The sequence below is a fragment of the Chelon labrosus genome (assembly GCF_963514085.1).
Source record: "Chelon labrosus genome assembly, chromosome: 12".
In the NCBI taxonomy this organism is placed as follows: domain Eukaryota; kingdom Metazoa; phylum Chordata; class Actinopteri; order Mugiliformes; family Mugilidae; genus Chelon; species Chelon labrosus.
Genome location: NC_140345.1, coordinates 711,142 through 735,449, shown reverse-complemented (window position 1 = coordinate 735,449; position 24,308 = coordinate 711,142). Strand labels below are relative to the sequence as shown.

Sequence of the window (24,308 nt, the reverse complement as noted above, 5' to 3'; positions counted from 1 at the left end):
ACTTAGTGCTGACATGAAATGGTGTCATTTAGATTTCGGTGCAGATTTAATTATGATCTGGTAATGTGGAGTGGGCCATTATGAGTAGCTCTGTTTGGAGTTCCGAAACACTCAAGAGAAAAGAACAAGGATCTTATCAGCACATAATGACAAAAGTGCAAGTCTTGCAGCTGGTTCTCGAACTAAATTCAGACCTGCTTTCAATATGCAATTAAATTCAATTTTATATATATAACGTCAGTAACAATACAAATTGTCTCAAGACGCTTTACAACATCCGGTCTGAAACCCGGCCTGAAACCCCCAGGGCAAGCCTGAAGGCGACGGTGGCAGGGAAAAACTCCCTTTTAACAGGAAGAAACCTTGAGCAGAACCCAGCTCATGTGGAGGGACCCATCTGCTTAAGGCCAGCCGGATAGAGACAGAAAAGAGAGAGAAGAGAGCAGGGGTGCAGATCCGATGTCAGGATTGGTTCAAATCAACCTTTTTTCCTCACTGTCTGAAGTTAAATCAGACTAAACCTCTACTGTTTTAGGTCAGTTAGGATTACCACAATTATTTCTATTTGATAAATGCCACAATAATGAGAGAGAGAATTTCATAGAGAAATTTACTTTCTTCAAAGTCAGAAGTTTACATACACAAAGATTACTATGTCTTTAAACAACGAAGGAAAGCCCTGATGATGATGTCATGGCTTTGGAAGCTTCTGATAGGTTAACAGACAACATTTGAGTTAATTGGAGGCACACCTGTGGATGTATTTTAAGGCTACACCTCAAACACACTGCTTCCTTGTTTGACATCATGCGAAAATCTAAATAAATCAGCCAAGACATCAGGAAGAGAATTGTGGAGCTCCACAAGTCTGGTTCATCCTTGGGTACAATTTCCAGATGCTTGAAGGTGCCACGTTCATCTGTTCAAACAGTTATACGCAAGTATAGACACCATTGGAATGTCCAGCCATCATGCCGCTCAGGAAGGAGATGGGTTCTATGTCCCAGAGATGAACGTGTTTTGGTCCGAAACGTGCGAATCAACCCCAGAACAAAAGCTAAAGACCTTGTCAAGATGATGGCTGAAGCTGGTAAGAGAGTGTCATTATCCACAGTGAAACGAGTCCTGTACCGACATGGACTGAAAGGCCACTCAGCGAGGAAGAAGCCATTACTCCAAAAGCAACATAAAAAAGTCAGATTACAGTTTGCAAATACACACAGGGACGAAGACCTTAATTTTTGGAGACATGTCCTGTAATCTGATGAAACTAAAGTGGAACTGTTTGGCCATAATGACCATCTTTGGAGGAAAAAGGGGAAAGCTTGTAAGCCTGAGAACACCATGCCAACTGTGAAGTATGGGGGTGGTAGCATCATGTTGTGGGGCTGTTTTGCCGCAGGAGGAATCATGAGGAAGGAAGTTAAAGCTTGGGCGCAAATGGGTCTTCCAAATGGACAATGACCCTAAGCATACTGCCAAAGTAGTTATAAAGTGGCTTAAGGACAACAAAATCAATGTTTTGGAGTGGCCATCACAAAGCCCTGATCTCAGTCCCATAGAAGATTTGTGGGCAGATCTCAAAAGGCGTGTGTGAGCGAGGTGGCCTACAACCCTGACTCAGTTACACAAGTTCTGTCAGGAGGAATGGACGAGAATTCCAGCAGACTATTGTGAGAAGCTTGTGGAAGGATACCCAAAGCGTTTGACCCAAGTCATACAGTTTAAAGGCAATGCTACCAAATACTAAGGATATGTATGTAAACTTCTGACTTTGAAGAAATAAAAAAATTCTCTAAGAAATTCTCTCTCTCATTATTGTGGCATTTTAGCCTGGGTGTTCCCATACTGCTTTGCGCGCGATTTCATTCTCGCTGCAAAAGCAGTCTGGAAACCATCGCCCATATTTTCTCCTGAGATAGGGAACCAATCACAGAACGGGGGGGGGGGGGGCAGCAAGACGATGACGACGTCTATGCGCGACACCTAAGCTTGTAGTGTGTTAATCCAACATGGCAGCGGACCTAACGTTACCGTTCGATGCAGCCTTAGACAGTGTTTTAAGTAGCTTAGAACGCAAGTTTATTTTAAAAAAAGAGCAACGTTTGGCGTTGAAAGACTTCATTGCCAAGAAGGATGTGTTTGCTCTGCTACCAACAGGCTTTGGCTATGAATCGCGCGCAAGGCAGCATGGGAATTACCAGGCGCATTTGATAGACATTCGTAGCGCCCAATAAACGGCTCTAGGCATTTGTAAAACCACGCCTCAAATACGAGAAAATAAACACGTAGTTTCCAGACCAGCATCTCATTGAGATGTGCAGTCGCGTCAGCCAGGCTAGTGGCATTTAGCAAATAGAAATAATTTTAGTAATCCTAACTGAGCTAAAACAGGAGAGGTTTAGTCTGATTTAACTTCAAACAGTGAAGAAAAAAGGTTTATGTGTATTTTAACACAGTGTATGTAAACATCTGGTTTCAACTGTAGCTGAAGGCTCTTCCTCCCATTCTACTGATATACAGTAAGTTGTAATGAGAGGAGATTTATGCACGACTAAATAACAACAGGTTGTACTGCACAATTTAGTTTAGATTTACACTAAATATTTATACCTTCAGGAGTCAGGAGTAATGTTGTCTGACCTTGGAAAAATAAAATTCACTGTATTTAACAGTGCAAACTTGGAAGTGTTACTGACATTTTACAAAACTGACGATATCTTTGTAAATTTTTATGCATCATCAAGTTGGATCTTTGATTTCTGAATTTTATGATGTTAATTGACAAGATAATCAATGGGCCTTAAATGACAAAACCAACCCTACCACTTAAAATAATGAACAAATTATGTCGATTGGGCAATATATAGGATCTAACTTGATTTGAAAAATAGATTTATACATATATTAAAAACACACAATATACATTAAACCGGTGATGTTGGACTAAAGGAACAAAGCAAAATTATAAACTGCATGTATGAATCAGGCAGCAAAAAGAAGCCAACACCTAATGCTAAAAACTGCAGTTCCTTCAGTGAAAGGAATCCATCCCTGTGAAAATTGTCAACTTCAAAACAGAAATAAATCTGCTTAAAGTCGGATACAAAAAAACAGTTTTGATCTCTGTAGCTCATTTCGCCATTCATGACAACTTTACGGGGCTAAACTCACCTTTTTGAATCATATCGAGGCTTAAAGTCATGCATAAATAAGGGATTTGCCACATTAATTGATGGTGCCAGTGACCAGAATACTAAAAACACACAATATTTCTCCACATATGATGAAAATTTATGTTACAGCATATGAGGCTCAAAGTTGTTTGGCCAATTTAACCATTTCACCCTAGTCAGTACTCAAAGTAGGAGAGGCTTTACACATGAAAGTTTAGTTAGGTTTACAATTAGTGCAACACAATTTTGTGTGGCATCCAAGTGACTCAGAAGGCCACAAGGTCCATTATATGTTTGTATAAAATATCTATTCAAATCCCACAAACAGCCTTGGGTACTTAATCCTTCTCCCAGACATGCAATAAATATATCTTAAGATAGATGTTCTGCATATGACCTCTGCATGAACTCTTTGGTTTGGGGATTCATTTTGAGGCTGACAGCACTGAGGCGTTTATGTGGATTACAGACAGTATCTGATTTGAATTTTAATTAGTACGCAGAGGGCACAGCATCTAGACAAAACAACTGTTCTGTGTCCTTATTCACAAAAAGACTGCTGACATGTGAATCAAATCTGCAACACGTGCATTAAGAAAACTAGGAGGTGGAAACCATACTGTTATATCTTCTTTCAGTATATTGTTGATGCTTTGTGGTTGTGGAATTGGTACATGTACATACAGAACTTGATTATATCTAGATCTATTTAGACTTTAATGTCTGTCATTTGGCTGCTGTTTGATCTTCATATTGTTTCATGTAATTACTTTCCTTCGTCTCTACCTACTTTTTTATCCTTTATATAATATAAAATCATAAAAACCTTTGCTAACTATTTTTGTTCACAGTATTGCTATGCTGATTTCCTCAAAAATCATGATGAAACATTACCTAGCTACTCTGAAAGCACTGGCCGCCACAAATTCTCCCATCAGTCAGTGTGCAAACATAACGCACCGGGGACCCACCATAATCCCTTAACTCTAATACAAGACCAAAGACAGATTTCACAGACTTGTGCTTCACAATAGCCAGAGAGGACACTTCTCTTTGTGGCCCAGATTTGTGTATGCATATGGATGTTGAGTGAGTGCAACTGTGTCCAAGATCAAAATGGAAGAGAGAATGAAAAAGTAATTTTCATTCATTCATTCATCTTCTGTAACCGTTCGTCATGTGAAGGGTCGTGGGGGGGGCTGGAGCTTACACCCTGGACAGGTCTCCAGTCTATCGCAGGGCTCAAACAGAGAGACAGACAACCATTCACACTCACATGCACACCTACGGCCGATTTAGAATCATCAATTAACCTAACTAGCATGTCTTTGGACGGTAAGAGGAAGGCGAAGTACCCGGAAAAAAGCCTACAGTTTTAACAAGTGCATTCAGATAGACCTAACAAAAAACAACCTCTGTCTGATTTACTTCGTTAAATTTGACACAGCTCTCATACTATGTATCAGTGTACCCTAAGGATTAATGAAACCAGCTTCTCTTCTGCACCAAAGAAAATAGGAGAACACTTCTCTAGCTCTTCAAACAGCGTTTCCCTCCTCCTCCCTCTCCCCTTGCAGGTGGCCCCGTTAGTACTCCGAGCAAGGCTTTAGGGCTGCGGGAGGAATTTACATGTAAATAGGCCAATTGCTCTCAAAAGACTGGGGGGAAAAAAGTGAATCCCATCATGATAAACTTGCATAATAAGCAGGCTAGGAGCATGCATATATATTGCAGTGTCCCTTTTTTTAAGTACACAATGGGATAAATCGCAAAACTCAGCAGGATCAGAAGACCCTCTAGAGGACAGGCTAATGGGAAAGTGCAGTTTGACACATTAATGTATCACGGGAATGCAGAGCAAAAGCCTTATGGTATGTATTTAAATGGAATGTATTTTTAAAGTACCTGCTTCTTCTACAAGCACTTTGCACCAAATGTGGCATATGTGCAACTCAAAAGAAACTTCAGATTTTGTGGCTTTCTTTATAAAACTGTCTGCATTTGAGCATGTGCTGTGGAAGCCAAGAAAGTGTTTACTGTGTACCCCTGGGTTCAAGACAAAAAGAGCATTTACTCACTTTCTCACACATGCACATTTGCATGCATTTACCTTAAGACTACCTTTGAATCCAAATGTTTTCCAGTGAGTCGTTTAAATTTGATCAAGTCCTATCCAGTCTGGCCTCTAACTTTTATCGTAGGTGTGATTTCACAGGAAAATACTATGACAAATTATTATAAATACCCATTATTATTCAACAACTGGAGTTCCAATAACAATTTGCCTATACTCTCCATCAGAGTGAATACTTTGTGGATGAAAAATATTATTTTGGCATTGGAAAACTTAAATCTTAAGCATAGTCAGAAAAAAAACTCTGTGATGCCTTTTGGAAAATCTGATAAGTGACCACCTTTTTGAGTTATTTTGACCTCCAAGATAAATGTGTGGCTCTCCCAGTTGAATAAGCAGAACAATGCCACGCAGCATATCTGGTTCTTTGATAAAAAAAGTGACATTAAAACCATTCAGAACTTAAGTGTTTAACTGTAAGACAATATTAAATCAGGAACATTCAAAGTATTTTAAATTACTTTTCTTGCACCAAAGCATATATGTCGGTGGTGGTTGAATTTAGCACCCATGTTGGGACATTTCAGTCTCGGCTGTAATAACACCACATTCTGGCTGGCTTGTTGTCTATAGAAACACAAACTCATGGGTGTTGTAGTACAACCATCTTCCATATCAAAATCACAGAAAAAAACATGAATTCTTTGAAACACATTTGAAAAACTTTAAAAAAATAAATAAATAAATAAATAAATGTCCAGAACATGAACCTCTAGCACGATGAGACTTCTTGATAGCTTGCGTTCCTATACTGGGAGGGTGTTTCAAGGGTGTGACTGCTGAGCAACACCAAGGATATCATTAAAAGCAAACTCTGAGGTGGGAATTTACAGTGCAGAGAAATCCTCCTGGAACAAGTGACTCCTCCCAGTTTGTAGCTCTGTCGGAGACAGCTGCAGAACGTTTTTGTACAGTGTTAAGCTGTATGCTGCCCAACTTGAAAAATAACAGCCATTGAGGCCTCAGGCTTCTCTCTGCAACAACAGCTGAGATGGATTCAGATGGATTCAAGAAATAATGAGTGGGATGTTGTATGGATGAACCACTCTATACAAGATGTGCTCAAGATGACATTGGAGTGTGCTTTTATTCAATGGCGGTTAGAGCGTTTCTGTTCCAAACACACAGTCTAAGGTTAATGGGTTAATGGATGGCATCTGGACAAGAAATGAATTCACCCTATTCCACATTTCACAGAGGACACCACAAGAACAAAAAAGTATAAAGGGACGGACAGAGAAGGAGCTCTTCATATAGACAGGGGAAATTATTTTATATACTGTATAACTGTATATATATATGTTTAAGCAATTGTTTTTCTTATGGTCACTGTATTAAACTGTGTCAGCAAAAATGAAGCACAAGGAAAGGAATAAGCTGTAATCAGTAATCCAATGGTAAAATCAAAGGAAATGAGCTGAGGTACACACAAAGCTGGACAAAATATAGTGCATGAATTGATTTTGTGCACACACACTACACATACACCATCATAAAGCTGATGTGGTTTGCAGATAAAGGGAAGTAGAGTAAGGGAAAAAGTGTGAAAATATCTTTGCCCTTCGAGTTTCCTTCCTTGGCAAACAAGTAGGGAAGAGGCACCTGGGGTTCCAAATACAAAAACATGATTAGTCAACATCTGACAAAAGGGAGGCAACCGGACAACCAGAAACCACAATGCTATGGTGCCTTGTAGCACATCTTTCCTCACGGTTATCTGATCAATTTCCTCCTTTGTTCATGACAATCTGACAAATTATTATTATTTTTTTAATCAGATTGAGTATTCTGAAGCCAAGAGGCGGGGTACACCCTGGACAGGTCGCCAGTCTATCGCAGGGCTAACACAGAGAGACAGACAACCATTCACATTCACACTCACACCTACGGCCAATTTACAAGCATGTCTTTGGACAGTGGGAGGAAGCCGGAGTACCCGGAGAGAACCCACGCAGACACAGGGAGAACATGCGTTGCTCTAAACGTGATTTATTTAACAAAACATAGTGTATAACCTGTCTAATGACAATGCGGATCAACAACTATACAGAAATATTTGCTGTATTTGTCCAAACATGTCTGTAAAATCAAACACGATATAATCTATTTTAAATCTGTAAACTCCATACAAAGTGATACCCTAAAGTGCTTTTTTTTTAAAAAAAAAACAAACAAACAAACAAAAGGATATAAGACAGCAAGCAAACTGATAAGGGCCGCTATGGCTCAGTAGGTACACCAGGTTGTGCACGAATTGGAGGGTTAGCCGTCCGATCCCTGGAACATGCCACACACTGAAGTGTCCTTGAGCAAGACACTAAACCCCCAGCTGGTCGCAGTGCTTGGCTCAGTGTGTGCTTGTGTGAGTGAATGGGTAGATGTGTAACTCTGACTGTAAAGCACTTCAAGTACAAATAGGTAAAAAAGCGCTATCAAAAAACAAGGCCAATTACCATATTATCGCATGATAATACTTTACTTTCACAAAGGAAAGTCCAGTGTAAAGATTAACATATGAAATATATTTCCCCCTTAGGAACAACATTTTTAAAATTTGTTCAAATCAAATCTAATAACACTTCAACCAGTCAAAGCCTTTTCTTAAATTATTTTTGGTAAGATTTTTTGGAACCGCCGTTCAAAACCATACAGCATCCTTAAAACAACTTCTATCACCCTTTCAGACCCCAAACCCTCAGTGCTTCTCTATCCGTAAACTCTTTATAACATAGCCACACTTGTCAGAAACCTTCTCATCTTCATACTGTATTCCTTTTTGTTCACTTCCTAATCAACAGTATAGAACAAGACCAAGACCAAAAATCTTAAATCTCAGCTGTGTACTAATAAAACTCAGCGTACTGAATCTAAACCTGCAGTGTAGACTGAAATCCATCCAGGATAAAATGTTTTGTTTCCTTCACATAAAAGAGTAGACAAATCTACCCATGACAAGTTTATCTCTTTTTCCTCTGCTGCCGGAGTGCCTTTCTCCTTTTCAGGATCATGTCATGGAGTTTGTCCAGGCCGTCTCTGAGCCCGTCTCCTATGATGGCGCAGGCTGGTTGCAGATGCCATGGTGTTGCAGGGCCCAGTTCTTTTAATGTCAGCAGTTTCTCTATTTCATCCAGCCCCAGAGAGTGCCTCAAGTCCTGTTTGTTAGCCACCACCAGGAGGGGCACTCCCTGGTTCTCGGACGTCTTTGCAATTTTATGGAGCTCTGTTTTGGCTTCCTCCATGCGCTCTGCATCCACAGAGTCCACCACAAATATGATGCCATCTGTGCATCGCGTGTATGATTTCCACAGAGGTCTTAACTTCTCCTGACCACCGACATCCCAGAAGTGGAACGTCACAGTCCTGTGGTCACCCAGTGACACTTTGACCTTCTCCGCATTGAAACCTTTCGTGGGCACAGTGTTCACAAACTCATTGAACTGCAGTCTATACAATATGGTGGTCTTTCCAGCAGAGTCCAGTCCGAGGATGGCAATGTGAAAAGACTGGAAGAGCGGGATACTTGAGATGAAGCTCGGTTGTTCTGACAATCCATTCCCCATCTTTCCTCATGGGGATGGTGATCTGGGAGGTTTGAACTGTCCAGGAATGGTCCTCAGTTGGTTATATTCCTAAATGACTGCAGCAACTACCTAAAAGCATATTGCACATCATTATAAGTAAAGCACAGATAACTTTTAATGAACAACAGCATCTGTGGCAACAAGTTAAAACAAATGTCACAATAAATTTCCCATAATTCACTTCACATAATAAAACAGTAGCATAAAGAATAGTCATACAGTCAACACACGAGGAGTATGTATTGTATAACAACATCTAACAATGTTCAACTGTGGCAGCAAAATCCTTTGAGTGTTTAGAACTGAAGCAGGCATTATTTTGCTTGTGAATTCTTCGTAATTGGAGACGAAAACAGAAAACTAAAAGCCAGTAACTTGGCTTATATTTGTCAGGTGGATTGACTACAAATAAGTCAATTGCTTGAAGTTTGCCAAATGATAAAAAAAATATTTGCCTGATTCATCACAAAAAAACCCTGAGGTGATATGTCAGATAACTGTTTAAGACAACTGATAAGAAAAACAAACAAAAATGAATATTTCCTTAATTATGAAAACACTTAGAAAGAAAGCCTTTGTTTTGTATGTTGGAAATTTAGTCGTAAGTCAGGCATAAATCATTTACCAGAAATAAAAAATGCCTAAATATGATTATTTTCATAATAAAGTCCTTTGTCTTGTTTAGTGGTGCTATCAGAGGATTTTTACGTGCAATACTTTTCCGAGAAGTGTCATCTACTTGTAGATAATGGCCAAATCAATGGAGGAAGTCACTTTTTGTTTTACACACAGTCAAAGTCCACAAGTGTTGCTCCACATCAAGACAACCCAACCTCTCAGATAAGGAAAGGATATTTAGTCTAAGTCACAGCGTCATTATTATTATGACAGTAACAGCATTATTCAAAGAGGAATGGTAGAAAAATACTTTTATTTACTGTAATATGCCCAAATTCAAGTGCAAATTAATGTGGTTACGTGTATCCTATTTACTGGGCCTGATTTATAGTTTAATAAATTAACAGATTAATTATTGTAATCTTAGTACAACAGTATTTCCTTGATTTTATTAAAAATAGTCTCTTTTATTAGGACATGAGTTTGCATTAAACTGACAAAAGTATTCACATGCATATACATATGCATATACATTTTCAGTCCAAAATTGGTTACCTACCAGGCATCACGAAGAGACAACATTAAATCAAATGTTCTCTAAACATAGACACGGTCGTTTAAAGTCTGAAATTCGGATCCGGGTGTATTTCCTCCTTTTAATTCAGCAACGACGGCGACAAAAAACCCTCGCCAGAACCGAAAAAATTTTGCCTGTCTGTCCTCGGTGTCCCGTGTGGCTCTACTGCTGATCACACTGCTGTCGTGTGTTTGCCCAGTCTAGAGCAACGCCCACACAGACACTGCGGGAACATGTAATTGGTTCGTGTTCTCACTCCTCTCCTACCCGATTGGCTAACACAGATGTCAATGAAGTGTGTGCCCGGGAATCAGGATCACCTGTTGCTTTGACCGTCCGTCACACCATTTTACTTATAACGTCAATATTTTCAGGATTTCCAGACGTAATTAAATCGCAGCCATTATATTTGAATTATTATCATTATTATTATTTTTTTTTTTTTCTGAGAAGATAGACGACTAAACAAACACGTACATTTTATTAAGTCGTTTAAAACTACTACTTTTTGCATTTGGTTGACGTTCATAAAGCATTTACGGTACCGGTATGGTAAGCATAAGAAATGCACCTCATGAGCACAAAGTACTTTTCCAAATATCATTTAAGTCCACCATTTGACGTTTTAGTATAATCCGTGACATTTAGAAGCCTTATTATATAATAAACATTCACACTACGGTATGCTAATGTGTCATTTAAGATAGCTGCCGAAGTTAGAAACCGTTAAACGTATAAACTTACCTTTGAATTAGTTCGGAGATTCAGTGTGTTTCTTTTCGGTCGGACCGTCAGTATGTATGGGGGACAGCGCCGCCCCATTCAGCTGGTGTGTTTTGGTTTGAAATGATTGGTCCGTAAGCAGGAAGCGCAGCACACTGACTGCAGAGCAGGCCTGCAGACTTCAGCCCATCAGTACATGAAGAATATCAGTGACTGGCATTTAGCCACTAATTTACATAACATGCCTCTGTTTCTGAACCATTTTATCTGATCTGATTGGTTTATTTTATCACAGAGAACACAATCTACAGCTAATACCAGCAGAGGATGGGGGTAGTATCACTTGCCTAAACATTATGTACAGTACCTTAGCAGGCCACTTATCTTGTTCTAATACAACAATCCTGCACTAAATCCCCATTGTCCTATTATAATGTATCTATGTTAAGGTGAGGAATATTGTCCCTCTCATAGGGTTCATATCAGGGGAGCAAGCAGGGAATGTCATCTGCAGAACCCCCTCTGCATCAACATATTCTCTCACTGCAGCAGCCCTATTGCTCTTGTGTAGTCATCTTCCTGCCTACAGTCCCATAGACCCTTCTTTCATGTGGGAGGCAGTAGTTCTCCTGGTACAAGATGACATTAACATTTCCATCCATCCAGCACCAATGGCGTTGTTCCTCCATTATGAATACAGCCGATACCATCACTGAGCCGGAAGTTCCTGCCTCACAATTGCCGCAACTTTGTCTTCCATCTAAATGGTCAAGGATATAGCAGCTCTTATCCATGAAGACAATATGCCGCCAGAGCCCAAGCTGTAATCTTCTGTGCTCCCGAGCCCAGCAAAGTCAAGCAACTCTGTGTTGACAGTTAGCGTGGACACTTGGTTTTTCGTCTTGCACTGTAACCATGCTGAAGCAATCTTCGATTTACAATTTATCAGGAAACGTTGATTCCATGGTCTATTCTCTACAAACGACGAAGGCGGCTCGCTGGCATTTTCCAATTTCTACAACACAGATTGAACAGTTATCTTGTCTCATACTTTATTGTGTTTATCCTGGAGGTTTTTGTGGCCTCAAATGACACTCCTCTCGATGAAGTTTGGGGTTTTGACCAGAGCCGTTTCTTGCTATAGGTGAACTAGGCGAATGCTTAGGGCCCCCAAGCCACCAGGGGTGGCTGCATGTTCATCCTCATCTGAGGAGAATTAAAATGTCCTATATTTATCTGTAGCTGTCTCGTGTGTTTGTTACATCCCTTATATGCTTAAAAATAAATGCAGGATATAAATAAAATAAACTGCAATGATAAGCAGTGGCTGGTGTTTTTATGGCATTATTGCGTCATATTCGTTGGACCCTAGAATAATAATAATAATAATAATAAATAATTGATACTGTATTGATCCCACAAGGGGAAATTATCTCTCTGCATTTTGACCCATCCAGTCGTTCACACAGTAGTGTGAACAGTCGGAGCAGTGGGCTGCAGCAATTTGGGGGTTAGATGCTTGCTCAGGGCACCTCAGCCATGGACATGGCGGGAGTCAAACCTGGGACCCCCCGGTCCCATGCTGCACCTTTAACCACTACTCCACAACTCTATATACAGCAGATATGATATACAGCATACAGTCAATTGTTGTCGCACAGTGCGTGACGTAGCGGGCCGTCGACAGGTATGATGGGCATGATTGACAGCGACCCATCATTCCCGTTAGTGAGAATATTAAACAAAACAAACACAGGAATGGCATAAAAAAGAAGTTATCTCAGTGGCGCGGAAAAACGGAAGAAAAACGGTCAAAAGATAAAGGTTGGTGGTCGGTTTGTTGGTGATGTGGGCTGGATAGGTGGAGGTGAAACGCCGTTTAGCAAGTTTGTTTATTTGTCCTGCCAGCCAGCTAGCTAGCCCTGGATAAATGTTAGCTAGCTGGCTAGGATTTCCTTGTCATAAACTCAGCTTTAGTGTTTGCTCATGAAAGTTAGCTAATATAAAATGAATATGTCGCATGTGAATGGACGACTGACTCCAGAACCCTTTATTCATATTATTATTGTGTTTATTGTTGTAGTCTGCTCTGTCTGTTCAGTGGAAGTTGTCTCTCATATATTTGACACTTAACATTATTTTAGCATTACTTAGGATTCATTTACAAAGTTAAGTGTGTGTTTTATAGGCCTCTAATTAGAAGTGTGCTACTGTTTTATAATTTAAATCAATATTTTAAAGGTTTGTTTTTTAAGTGATTTATAAATATGAGGCGTCGTGTTTATTATTTTAGACTATTGTGGCAGTGGATCATTTATCTTAGTTTCATTTCTTTAACTAGTCCAATGTGTAAATTAATGCAGAAAAGTCTTAAAAGTGACAACTTTTAGTTGGGTAATTGGGTACAAGCTTTAAAGGGACACTGCATATCACAATATTTGTGATGTACGTCAACGTCGCCGCCATATTGGAGGAGGCAGCTCTGTCCCGCGAACCAATACGAGTCAATGGAATGAACTTTATTAAGCGTCTTCTACAAAGTACTATAAACATTTACACATTCACACACAAACGTATAAATTCAGGGAACCGATAGGAACCAAAAACAGCGTCTGTAACATTAATTACTCAGAATATTACAGACGTTGTTTTTGGTTCCTATCGGTTTTCTGAATATATACGTTAATGTGTGTATATGTAAATGAGAAGCATTAACTTCCAGCACTTTGTAGAAGACGCTTAACAAAGTTCACTCCATTGACTCGTATTGGTTCGCGGGACAGAGCTGCCTCCTCCAGTATGGCGGCGACGTTGACGTATCGCAACAACGGGCCAACCCGCTCAATGAGGCGTCTATGTCTATGTTCTACTGCCGATTTGTAAACAGCGCTCAAGCTTTATGCGCATGCTCCGCCTCTTCCTCTCCATTTTTGGTGAATTTCTGAAACAGCGCCACCTATAGGCCTGGAATATGAAGTAGCGTGTTGAGTCGTGTTGAGATGGAACCGTGTGTACGCAAATATTCTTGAAACGATGCCAGGGAAAACGGAGGGGGAAAAGATCGTTTTGGTACGTGTGGACTTGGCCTTAAACATTCAAAATCTGTTTTTTTTTATTGACGTTGAGAGGATTGTTGTTTTCCTTGTATTATAGTTTTTTATCAGTTTAACTTGCCTGAGTGGCTCAACTTAAGATGTTTAATTTTAACTCTAGCCTGTTTTGCTCATGAAGTGTAATAGATTGTGGCATGGGTTAGGAATCTCTTCATAGTTTGACAAATTATGGGCCCCCAAACAGCATCTTGCTTAGGGCCCCCACAAAGCTAGAAACGGCCCTGGTTTTGACAGACCACGTTCTGCAATATTCCAAGGAAATCAAGGCAATGTTAGCTTGTTTGTATCTGCCCTGTCAAAGTGCAACCACTCTTGGCGTATTGCAAATTGCATTGGACGAGGCATAGCCTAGGGAACTTCTGTGTCAAATTTGGTTGAAAATTATACATCCAATTCTGAAACTGTGGACTTTAAGCAGGAAAAGGACAACACAATGAATGTTGTCTTTTATAGCACCAAACAATTGGTAAACATGAATTAATTTCACCTGGGTAACTGGGACTCGGTATATAATTATTGCACCTGATCAAAAGTAATTACTGATGTGTTCAAATAGGAATAAAATGAGCAGTGTGTCTGAAAACAAAATTATTCCAACTTTATGATCAACACTGTTTCATAATTTCTCTTTTGACTCAAGTTGTTTTTACTCCTTGTACATTATGTTTTGCTAATTGGCATGAGATTTTGAGGCTTCATTATCAGTGCTGAAGTCTTTCTATCAAGTTGCCCAGTACTAGAACTATTATATGAAGAACACATGGAAGACTGTTGCTCACTGATTAATATTTCTTTAATTTTATATTTAGTCTGTGAGTTATGCACTGAGTTGCAGTAGACTCCTTAAATGCATGTGCAGCTGTTCCAGTCATGCTTCGAACATGTGCAGTAGTGATGTGTCATGCACTAAAGAACTGGCTCTAAGAGCCGATGCTTGGTAGTCAGTCAGAAGAGCAGATTCCCATCGAGTGAGAGCATTTTGCTCGTTCATCTCTGGTCGGGTGAGGAGGGGCGTTGAACTTTGTTTTGATGGGCATGCCATTTGGCCAATAACATGTGAGGACTTAGGATCATACCATTATGTGAGAGAGGGGGACAGACGCTGTGGCTGACTGAGTAAGATAGCAGACAGTGGTGAGGAAGAGAGTACGAGCGCAAGTAGTTATGAGTGAGAAGCAACATTTGGCCGAAATTTAAAGACATTAGGAATGGCAGAGCAGAGTGTCTTCACTGCAAAAAGAAAATATATTAAGAGCAAGTTCCACCACGAACCTGCACAAGGACATTTACACTGTTTATTTGCTGGGTTTGGTTCTGTTTTTGCTTGTGTGGATTTGATTGGAGTGTTTTGTTCATTTGTTTGCACAGTTAATATTTAACAAAATTAAGAATGCTCTGTAACAGAATAACTTCACAAAATGAGACCATTATTAGGCTTCTCGTGAAAACATTGAATGCAATATGTATTTGCTGTGTTGGTCTAAAATATATAAACGATACTAAATAAAGAGCCATTCAGGAGCCAAAAGAGCCAGCTCTTCTTCAGGAGCCGTGGCAAAGGAGATGACTCTCAGAAAAGAGCCGAACTTCTCATCACTAATGTGCAGGCTTCACGTGTTTATAATTCTTGGTGTGCCAAATGAACAGCTGTCAGTGGCCCAGTGGGCTTCAAGACACTACAGCATGCATGCTGAATGTTAGTAGAATCCATGACACCTCTGTTGAGTTCTTTTCAGATTATTTGTGGTAGTTGCATATTTTTAAAGTACTTACCATGCATGCAGGTACTTTATGTTGATATTCTACCATTAAAATTTCCGTTATCACAAAAGTGCAATGACCGGATTCTGTAGTGGACTAAAATCCTTGTCAGTTAATTTCAGAAAAGCTGATGGGAGACACTGGATGTGCTTTGAGAAACCAGTTTTGAGAAACACAATTATGCTAGCTGGAATACTAAAAAAAAAAGTGATATATTAGCCAATTTAGATGGGGGGGAAGCATAAAAATGATTTATTCGAGTTTGTAGTAATGAGACTACACAATGGCAGTTATAACATGACAGTGGAAAAAATTTGGATATTACACTACTAGTAGTAGTAATCACTACCTAGGACAGTACTGTAGTATTTATCACGTCAACGAGGGTAGGAGTAATTCGATTTTCACCTTACCTGAGACAACTTCTGCAATGTGGTGATACAAGCTATACAATACCATTTCTGTGGAAATACTACTACTAGCTAATCGTTACTCTGCAGTTCTATTTAGCAGAGTAGAACTTGAAGTCTATTTTACCAATGTGAGGTTAAAGTTGCTGTGAAGTAGTATTGGGTGCAGCTTCTGCACCAAACTGACATGTCAAAGATGAAAGGCCTAGCGAGGTCATATGTATGGTGGCCAAGTATGGATGATAACACTGAAAGTGAAGTTCAGTCATGTGAGGAGAGTCAAAAACACCACAAGTCACCACCCACTGCACCGTTACACCAGTGGAAATGGCCAGAGTCGCCGTGGTCAAGGATTCATGTGGACTATGCAGGGCCTTTCCTCTGTGAGATGTTTCTGCTCATTGTGGATGCTCATTCCAAGTGGACAATGATCCTGTGAAATCGCCTACATCACAGGCTACTATTGAGAAACTGCAACCGAGTAATGTGTCTGGTCTGCCGAAAATGTTGGTATCAGACAACGGAACATGTTTCATCAGTGCCGAATTTGAGACATTCATGAAGCAAAATGGCATTGATCATGTAAGGTTGGCACCTTTCCACCCTTCCTCCAACAGTCTGGCAGAGAGGGCAGTCCAGACCTTCAAGGAGGGGATGAAGAAAGTAAAAGGTGACACACTGCAAACCAGACTTTCAAGATTTCTGTTCAGTTATTGCATCACACTGCATGCAATGACAGGCTTGTCACCTGCAGAGTTGATGATGTTACGGAGACTCAGATCAGCTTTTGACCTGTTCATGCCTGACGTGAAAACAAAAACGCAGCAAAAGTAACTGAAACAGGAAGAGAATCACAAACAAAAACACAAAGAAAAGACTGAGAAGTTTCGCACCAGGGGACAATGTGTTCATCAGAAACTTTTTGGATGGTTCAAAGTGGATCCCAGCTGTCATCATGACCTCATTCGGTCCAGTCTTGTACACCGTCACCATGGGAAATGGTCAAACCCTTAAGCGGCGTCAGGTTAGAGCCTGATTAACAGACACTGTTCCCAGCGAACCTAATAAAGCGCTGGAACCGCTGCCTGACACGGAAGCGGGCTCCAAGGGCTGCTTGCCTTCAATGATGGCTACAACACCACAAACTCAGTCAGGTGAGCCAACCGAGGTCCAGCCTGCTCTAGATGCTCGGGCTCAACCAGGCTTAGCAGTTGCACCAGTGATGCAATGTTCCCAGAGAGACATTCACCTGTGCATCTCAAGGACTTTGTTAGATAGAGTGAGAGTTTCCCGGAATAGAGTAAGGAGCTCTGATCTCACTGGAAGAACGTACCTTCCTAGTTTGGTTAAAGAAAAGAATAATAATTGTTTTACTGTTCCATGTTGATGCTGGTGTATTAAACAGAATATGTATTTTACATTTCAGACAAGTGCGAGTTGTTAACTTAACGCGATGTGGTATCGCAGCTAATCATTTATTAATTACATATTTACATTTGTACTCTTATTACTCATTACTGCAAGTATAAACATTATTTATTGGTTGTTTACATTAAATTAACTGCAGTGTATAGGATGTTGCAGTACCTAAGAGTCTAGCAGGGGGTGTACTGAGACTGTTACAGAGGTTAAGGACAATGTTAAGCACGTAGAGGATTTTAGGCTGAAAAGTCACGCAGCCAGAGAAAAATAACAGATGTGTAACGTGCAAGTCGGTTCAGTAAAACCAATCCAACTAAGTCAGACGTGTGGACAATGGATTATTTCTGAAGATGCTACACATGCCTTAAAGACATAAAGGCTTGGATGACCTGTAATTTTCTACTCTTAAACTCAGACAAAACAGATATCATTGTATTCATTGCCCTAAATATCATCAAAAGGGAACATTCTGTCTCTGAATGACGCTGCATTTGTGTCTTCCAGGCTAGATTACCGAAATTCATTACTGTCTGGCTGTCCAAACAGCTCTTTAAAAAGCCTCCAATTGATTCAAAATGTTGCAGCAAGAGCATTGACAGAAATTATCAAGAGAGATCATATTACTCAAGTTTTAGCTTCTCTTCTTTGGCTTCCTTTAAAATCTAGAATAGAATTTGAAATCCCCCTCCTTACATACAAGGCCCTTAAAGGCCTAGCTCCATCATATCTGATTGTACCATATCATCCCAACAAATCACTTCAATCTCAAAATGTAGGCCTACTTGTGGTTCCTAGAATTTCATGTAGAATGGGAGGTAGAGCTTTCAGCTATCAGGATCCTCTCCTGTGGAACCAGCTCTCAGTTTGGGCTCCCCTCATGAGTGTCTCTGGTCCGCACCATCAGCTCCTTGGACAGCCTGCCGGATGACCCCAACACCTTCTACACCTGCTTTGAGACCTCCAATCCCAGCACAGAGAGGAGGCACACACACTCTTGGACGACAGAACCCCAATCCCCACCACCAACCATCTCAGCAGTCCAGGTACACAAAGCCCTGAGGAGGATCAACCCCCGCAAAGCAGCAGGGCCAGACGACATCCCTGGACAAGCCCTCAGAGCATGTGCCAACGAGCTGACAGACGTTCTCACCTCCATCTTCAGCCTCTCTCTCTCAGCCAGAGCACCGTTCCCTCATGCTTCAAGACAACAACCATCATTCCTCTCCCCAAGAAGTGCCCACCAACCTGCCTGAATGACTACAGGCCAATAGCACTCACCCCAGTCATCATGAAGCGCTTTCATGAGAGAGTGGTACTGGCCCACATCTAGAGCAGCAGACACACTGGACCCTCTGGAGTATGCCTACTGCCTACTACCTGTCCCAACAGGTCCACCACCATCGCTGCGACCCTCTATATTTCCCTCTCCCACCTGGAAAATAAAGACTCCTACATCAGGATACTTTTTATTGACTACAGTTCCACCTTCAATATGGTCATACCCCATAACTGGCTCCTGTACTTTCTGATGGGCAGACCTCTTGTCCATCGGGATTTGGAGCAGAACTTCAGCCAGCATCTCCACTAACATTGGCCTCAGCCCCATCCTATACACCCTGTTTATCCACGACTGTGTTGCCTCCCACAAGGATAATACCATTCTGAAGATTGCAGACAACACCGTAGTGATAGGATGCATCACTGGCGGAAACGAAGCAGCCTATCCGGAGGGAGGTGGCCAGTCTGGTCCCATGGTGTGAGGACAACAACCTCACCCTCAACACGGACAAGACCAAGGAGATGATAGTGGACATGAAGAAGGAGAGGAGCCCTCATCATCCACTGTTTATCCGGGAACTTGAAGTGGTAAGGGTGAGCAGTTTCAAATACCTAGGGGTCCACATCACCTGGACACTGAACACCGCACAGCTGGTCAAGAAGGCTCAACAGCAGTTGTACTTTGTGAGGAGGCTGAGGAAGTTAGGCAGGTTGCCTAAGATCCTCTGCAACTTCTACAGCTGCATCATACAGTGTATCTTGACCAGCTGCATCACCGTGTGGTGTGGCAGCGCTACAGCCATGAGCCGAAAATGCCTGCAGAGAGTGGAGAAGACTGCTGAGAGGATCACCAGAACTCCACTCCCCTCTCTGCAGAACATCTACAAGCATAGAGTCCGCAGGAGAGCTGCCTCTATCACTAAGGACCCCACCCACTCCCAACACAGACTGATGGGATGGAGGTACAGGAGTGTGAAACGTAGGACCTCGAGACTTAAGAAGTCCTTCTTTCCCACTGCCATCAGACTCCTCAACAGCTGACAGGAGGCTAGAATCACAGACTAAAATCACAGACTATACTTCATGCCATATAATACACCGTTCACTTTTCAGCTTCTGTTTACATTTTTAAATTCCCATCAATATTTGCACTAGTTATATTTTTTTATTATATGTATCTTTTATATTCTATTTCTAAGATTTTTTTTTATATTAGGCATTTGGGTGGACCGCTAAAGAAGAATTTCATTGTACAGGGAAACATCTTTCTACATTGTGCACATGACAATAAACTCTTTGAATCATGTGTTTATGACCTGTGGAGCTCCATACTACATCTATTGTCATGGTCTCATCAACCTGCCCTGTCTTCATGGTCTGCAGTTATCCACTCCTACCTAAATGAACAATTCTCCAACCTGCATATGATACCTCTTATATTCTCATTACTGTCATGTAACATCAGCTATATGTTGAATATGTATCATCATCAGATTGTTTGTGGATTTCAGCTCTGCGTTCAACACCATCGTCCCGGAGATCCTCCACCAAAAACTGTCCCAGCTCACCGTGCCCCCCTCCACCTGTCAGTGGATTACCAGTTTCCTGACTGACAGGTGGCAGCAGGTGAAACTGGGTAACTTCACTTCCAGCACCCGTTCCCTCAGCACTGGCGCCCCCCAGGAATGTGTTCTCTCCCCACTGCTCTTCTCCCTTTACACTACTGACTGCACCTCAAGGGACCCCTCTGTGAAACTCCTGAAGTTTGCAGACGACACCACCGTCATTGGACTCATCCGGGACGGCGACGAGTCTGCATACAGAAGGGAAGTGGAACAGCTGGTCCTCTGGTGCAGTCAGAACCACCTGGAGCTAAACCCGCTCAAGACTGTGGAGATGACAGTGGACTTTAGGAAGAGACCCACATCAACATCTCCTCTCACCATTCTAAACAGGACAGTTCCAACTGCAGACTCATACAGGTTCCTCGGGTCCACAATTTCACGGGACCTGAAGTGGACCTCCCACATTGACTCCATTAGGAAGAAGGCCCAGCAGAGGTTGTTCTTCCTGCGTCAGCTCAGGAAGTTCAACCTGCCTCAGGAGCTGCTGACCATCTTCTACACAGCTATAGTCCAGTCTGTCCTGACCACATCCATCACTGTCTGGTTTGGATCCGCCACCAGGCAAGACAGGGACAGACTGCAGAGAACAGTCAGGTCTGCAGAGAGGATCATTGGTACCGATCTTCCCTCCATTCAGGACCTGTACCGGTCCAGGGTCAGGAAGCGGGCCAGAAAAATCACCACAGACCCCTCACACCCTGGGCACAATCTGTTCAGACTCCTCCCCTCAGGTCGGCGTTACAGAGCGGTGTACGCCAAAACCACCCGACACAAGGACAGTTTCTTCCCCTGGGCTGTCGCTCTGTTGAACTCTGAGTAGTCACAGAGTGTGAGTCCATACACATGATCAATAAACTATTTTTGTATATACTCACTGTACAATAACCCCAGTTTGGTGTATATATTATCCTGTTTTTATGTGTACAATTTGAAGATTTATTTTATTTTTATCTTATTTATCTTATTTTTTTTTTTTTTTTTTTATTTTTATCTTATTTATGATGCTTGAGTACTAGAGAGGAAGGTGCCGGAGTCAAATTCCTTGTATGTGTCATACTTGGCCAATAAAGCTGATTCTGATTCTGATTCTGATTCTACATGTACGCTTTAGTCAGATGTATGTATCTATGACAGATATATGTTTATCTCGTTTCTGCTGTTCTCTGCTCTTTTTTCTGTCTCTACCTGGCCGGCCTTAGGCAGATGGGTCCCTTCATATGAACAGGGTTCTGCACTGGTTCTCTCCAGTTAAAAGGGAGTTGCCACCGTCGCCTTCATGCTTGCTCTGGGGGTTTCAGGCCAGGTTTCAGTCCGGTTGTCTTGAGACAATTTGTATTGTTATTGACGCTAAATATTTAATTTTCCATATTACACAGTTTCACCAAATATAATAATTCAAAAATGGAAACTAAAGAGAATTATGATAATTTTTACAGGATGTACATAGTTTCTCCTCTACACAGTCGATGTAGTTAATGATTGTATTAATAAATGTTCAGAATACGTGACCATGATTCTGAGTATACACCAATATAGTTAAAAGACTGAAAATAGCAGTGTACAAGTATGTCAAAAAGTCATACTACAAAAGGAAAAGTATTCATTATTACAATTATCATATCACTGTGTATGGAGTACAATAGGGTTGTAGTTAGTCTCAGCGGAATTTCAAGTGCTTCATATATTGCTGTATTACAATGCCACATACCTATTGAACAATTTGGGTTTGTTTTCATTAGACCCCATTCGAACTGACAACATCAATGGAGACAGAATGGGCTTTGCATCCCATTGAAGCTCTGCAGGTTTATAGGTGTTCATCTGTGTCTTGTCTCTGGAACTAAAGTCCTACTCAGATCTGGTATGTACTAATAAACAAATGATATTAATGATGGCCATTGTATTCAGTAGGAAAATGCATTTTGTTTCCCTAAAAAACTCTTGTTGAAGTTCAGAAGACACAGCTGAACCATTTGAATCACGATGCCACAGTTTAGAAGCAAAAAACTTGTCATTCACAAGATTCAGAGACAATGCAGTGAATGGAAACAGTTCGAATGAATCCACACACATAGTTCAGTTTAATTTTCCACTCAATTTCATTTCACTTTATAATTTCAGGTTTCCAGGATCTCTTTCTTGTGCAGTTATTATATGTGGTGCACCTTCATCAAGCTGATGAGAGTGATAAAAAGGAAAAATTTCAGTGTTCAGGCCAATATTTATGTGTATATCACCACCCTGTGTTTAAACCAAATATTACAATTTTTATTTTGAGTTCAGGAAATACAAGATAAACTTCTGGAAGGTATCAAACACATTTTAATGTTTACTGACTCTTACCGGTCTGAAGTTGTGAGGTTTAGGGTTCTGGTAGGTGCCAGTAGGATACTTGCCCATCTTGACAAACATCAGTTTAGACTCCAGAGCAGCAGGAGACCTTTGTGATGTGATGAACTTTGAAGGGTGTCTTGGCACTCACATGCACAATGTTTGGTAGAAATTGTCCACCTCTCCTCTTTGTTTCAGTGGGTTTAGGTGCAACTAGATTTCAATTAATTTGTCTTTCATTCCTTCTTTTGAGAAACAGACAGACGGCTGGACAGTTTCAGAGAGAAATCTGGTGGCTTGATGTCCCTCACATCACTCTGGTTTTCAGTTTCCATTGGCTTAAAGCATTTGCTTTTTGTAAAGGTGAGATCCTGACTTGCAGAGAATTGGACTGAGGAGAGTGGATGGAGCCAACCATAGGGGAGCCATTTAGATTTGCTGATGGCCAAATACTGTTCAAATCCACAGAGTTGTTCATATGTTGAACACATGCTTTCGGTCCCAGAAGAAAAAAACAGACATTGGCACAAGTGTTAATGATAGACACATAAAAAGTGCTGCCTGGTTCCGAGTGCCAGTTATCATCTTAACAAAAAGAATTAAGTGGGGTGAGCTCAGGATGACATTCAATTAAACAGAAAATAGGAACTTAGCAACAGTGCAAACAATGTGCCCTCTGAATAGAGGAAATCCTTTCCTTTTACTGAATTAAAAATAATAATAATAAAAAAAAAATATTCAAGTGAAGAATAAGTTCTCCCTGTGTTGAGATCATTTGACGTTCACAAAAAGCAAACTTATGTTGATGAAAAAAACACATTTTTCTTGCACATTTATTTCTATTTTATATTTTATACTGTACATTTCCTTACTGGCTCGGTGTACTTAAAGAGGAACTACTGTTTTTTACAACCTGGACCTCATTGGGAGTGACTGGGATGCAGCCTCTAAATAACGCATTATCTATTCGCGGACATGCAGCGGTTTGTTGTTCTTTGGCCAGCTTTGGCCACAGCCTCAGAACTGGAAAAATATTCAGCCATGTTGCAAAAAACTAGCAGTAGCAAATTAGGTAAACAAGCCGTGCGGGGTGCGCGCGGCGCTCAGATATGACATCATCCAGGTCAGAGATTAACGGACTCAGAGCTGGCCTAAGGCATAACCGTATTAAGCGCCTGCTTAGGGCCCCGCGGCCACTAAGGGGCCCCCCAAGAGCGATTAACATTCACTCATCTTCTGTACCCGCTTATTCCTGTTAAGGGTCGCGGGGGTCTGCTGGAGCCTATCCCAGCTGAGCGATTAACAAATATTTTTTTATTTTTTTATTTATTTCTGCATATATGAGTGATGCTTTCTATATGATCAAAGATATATTACTGTACGAAAACACAATTTTATGTCAACAGAGTGCTGGTGGTGATGTAGGCCTAGTGATTCTTACTGCCTCTCTTTAAATGTCAAAGCTCCGCTGCACCGGTCATGTGCGTAATATTCATGCTAACTGTTTGTATTTGTGTAGTACTGAACTCAGGGCCGTTTCTCGCTTTGTGGGGGCCCTA

At 41.0% G+C, this 24,308-nt stretch overlaps 2 protein-coding genes across 2 annotated transcripts in view; one reads left to right on the top strand and one right to left on the bottom strand.

Moving 5' to 3' along the window:
- Nucleotides 1–6,219: 6,219 nt before the first annotated feature.
- Nucleotides 6,220–10,302, bottom strand: arl4aa (ADP-ribosylation factor-like 4aa). Its single transcript, XM_084557324.1, has 2 exons — nucleotides 10,069–10,302; nucleotides 6,220–8,960 (listed from the first exon to the last, which is right to left on the bottom strand). Exon 2 carries the CDS (start codon nucleotides 8,868–8,870, stop codon nucleotides 8,268–8,270), a length of 603 nt encoding a protein of 200 aa, XP_084413450.1. The 5' UTR covers nucleotides 8,871–8,960; nucleotides 10,069–10,302; the 3' UTR covers nucleotides 6,220–8,267.
- A 6,789-nt stretch (nucleotides 10,303–17,091) lies between these two features.
- Nucleotides 17,092–24,308, top strand: part of vwde (von Willebrand factor D and EGF domains) — a gene marked incomplete at both ends in the record, with an annotated part of 65,639 nt that continues 58,422 nt past the window's right edge. Inside the window, 4 exons of the mRNA XM_084557799.1 lie at nucleotides 17,092–17,117; nucleotides 18,420–18,558; nucleotides 18,678–18,827; nucleotides 19,208–19,755. Of these exons, the coding sequence (XP_084413925.1) occupies nucleotides 17,092–17,117; nucleotides 18,420–18,558; nucleotides 18,678–18,827; nucleotides 19,208–19,755 (863 nt within the window). The remainder of the gene's footprint in view (nucleotides 17,118–18,419; nucleotides 18,559–18,677; nucleotides 18,828–19,207; nucleotides 19,756–24,308) is intronic.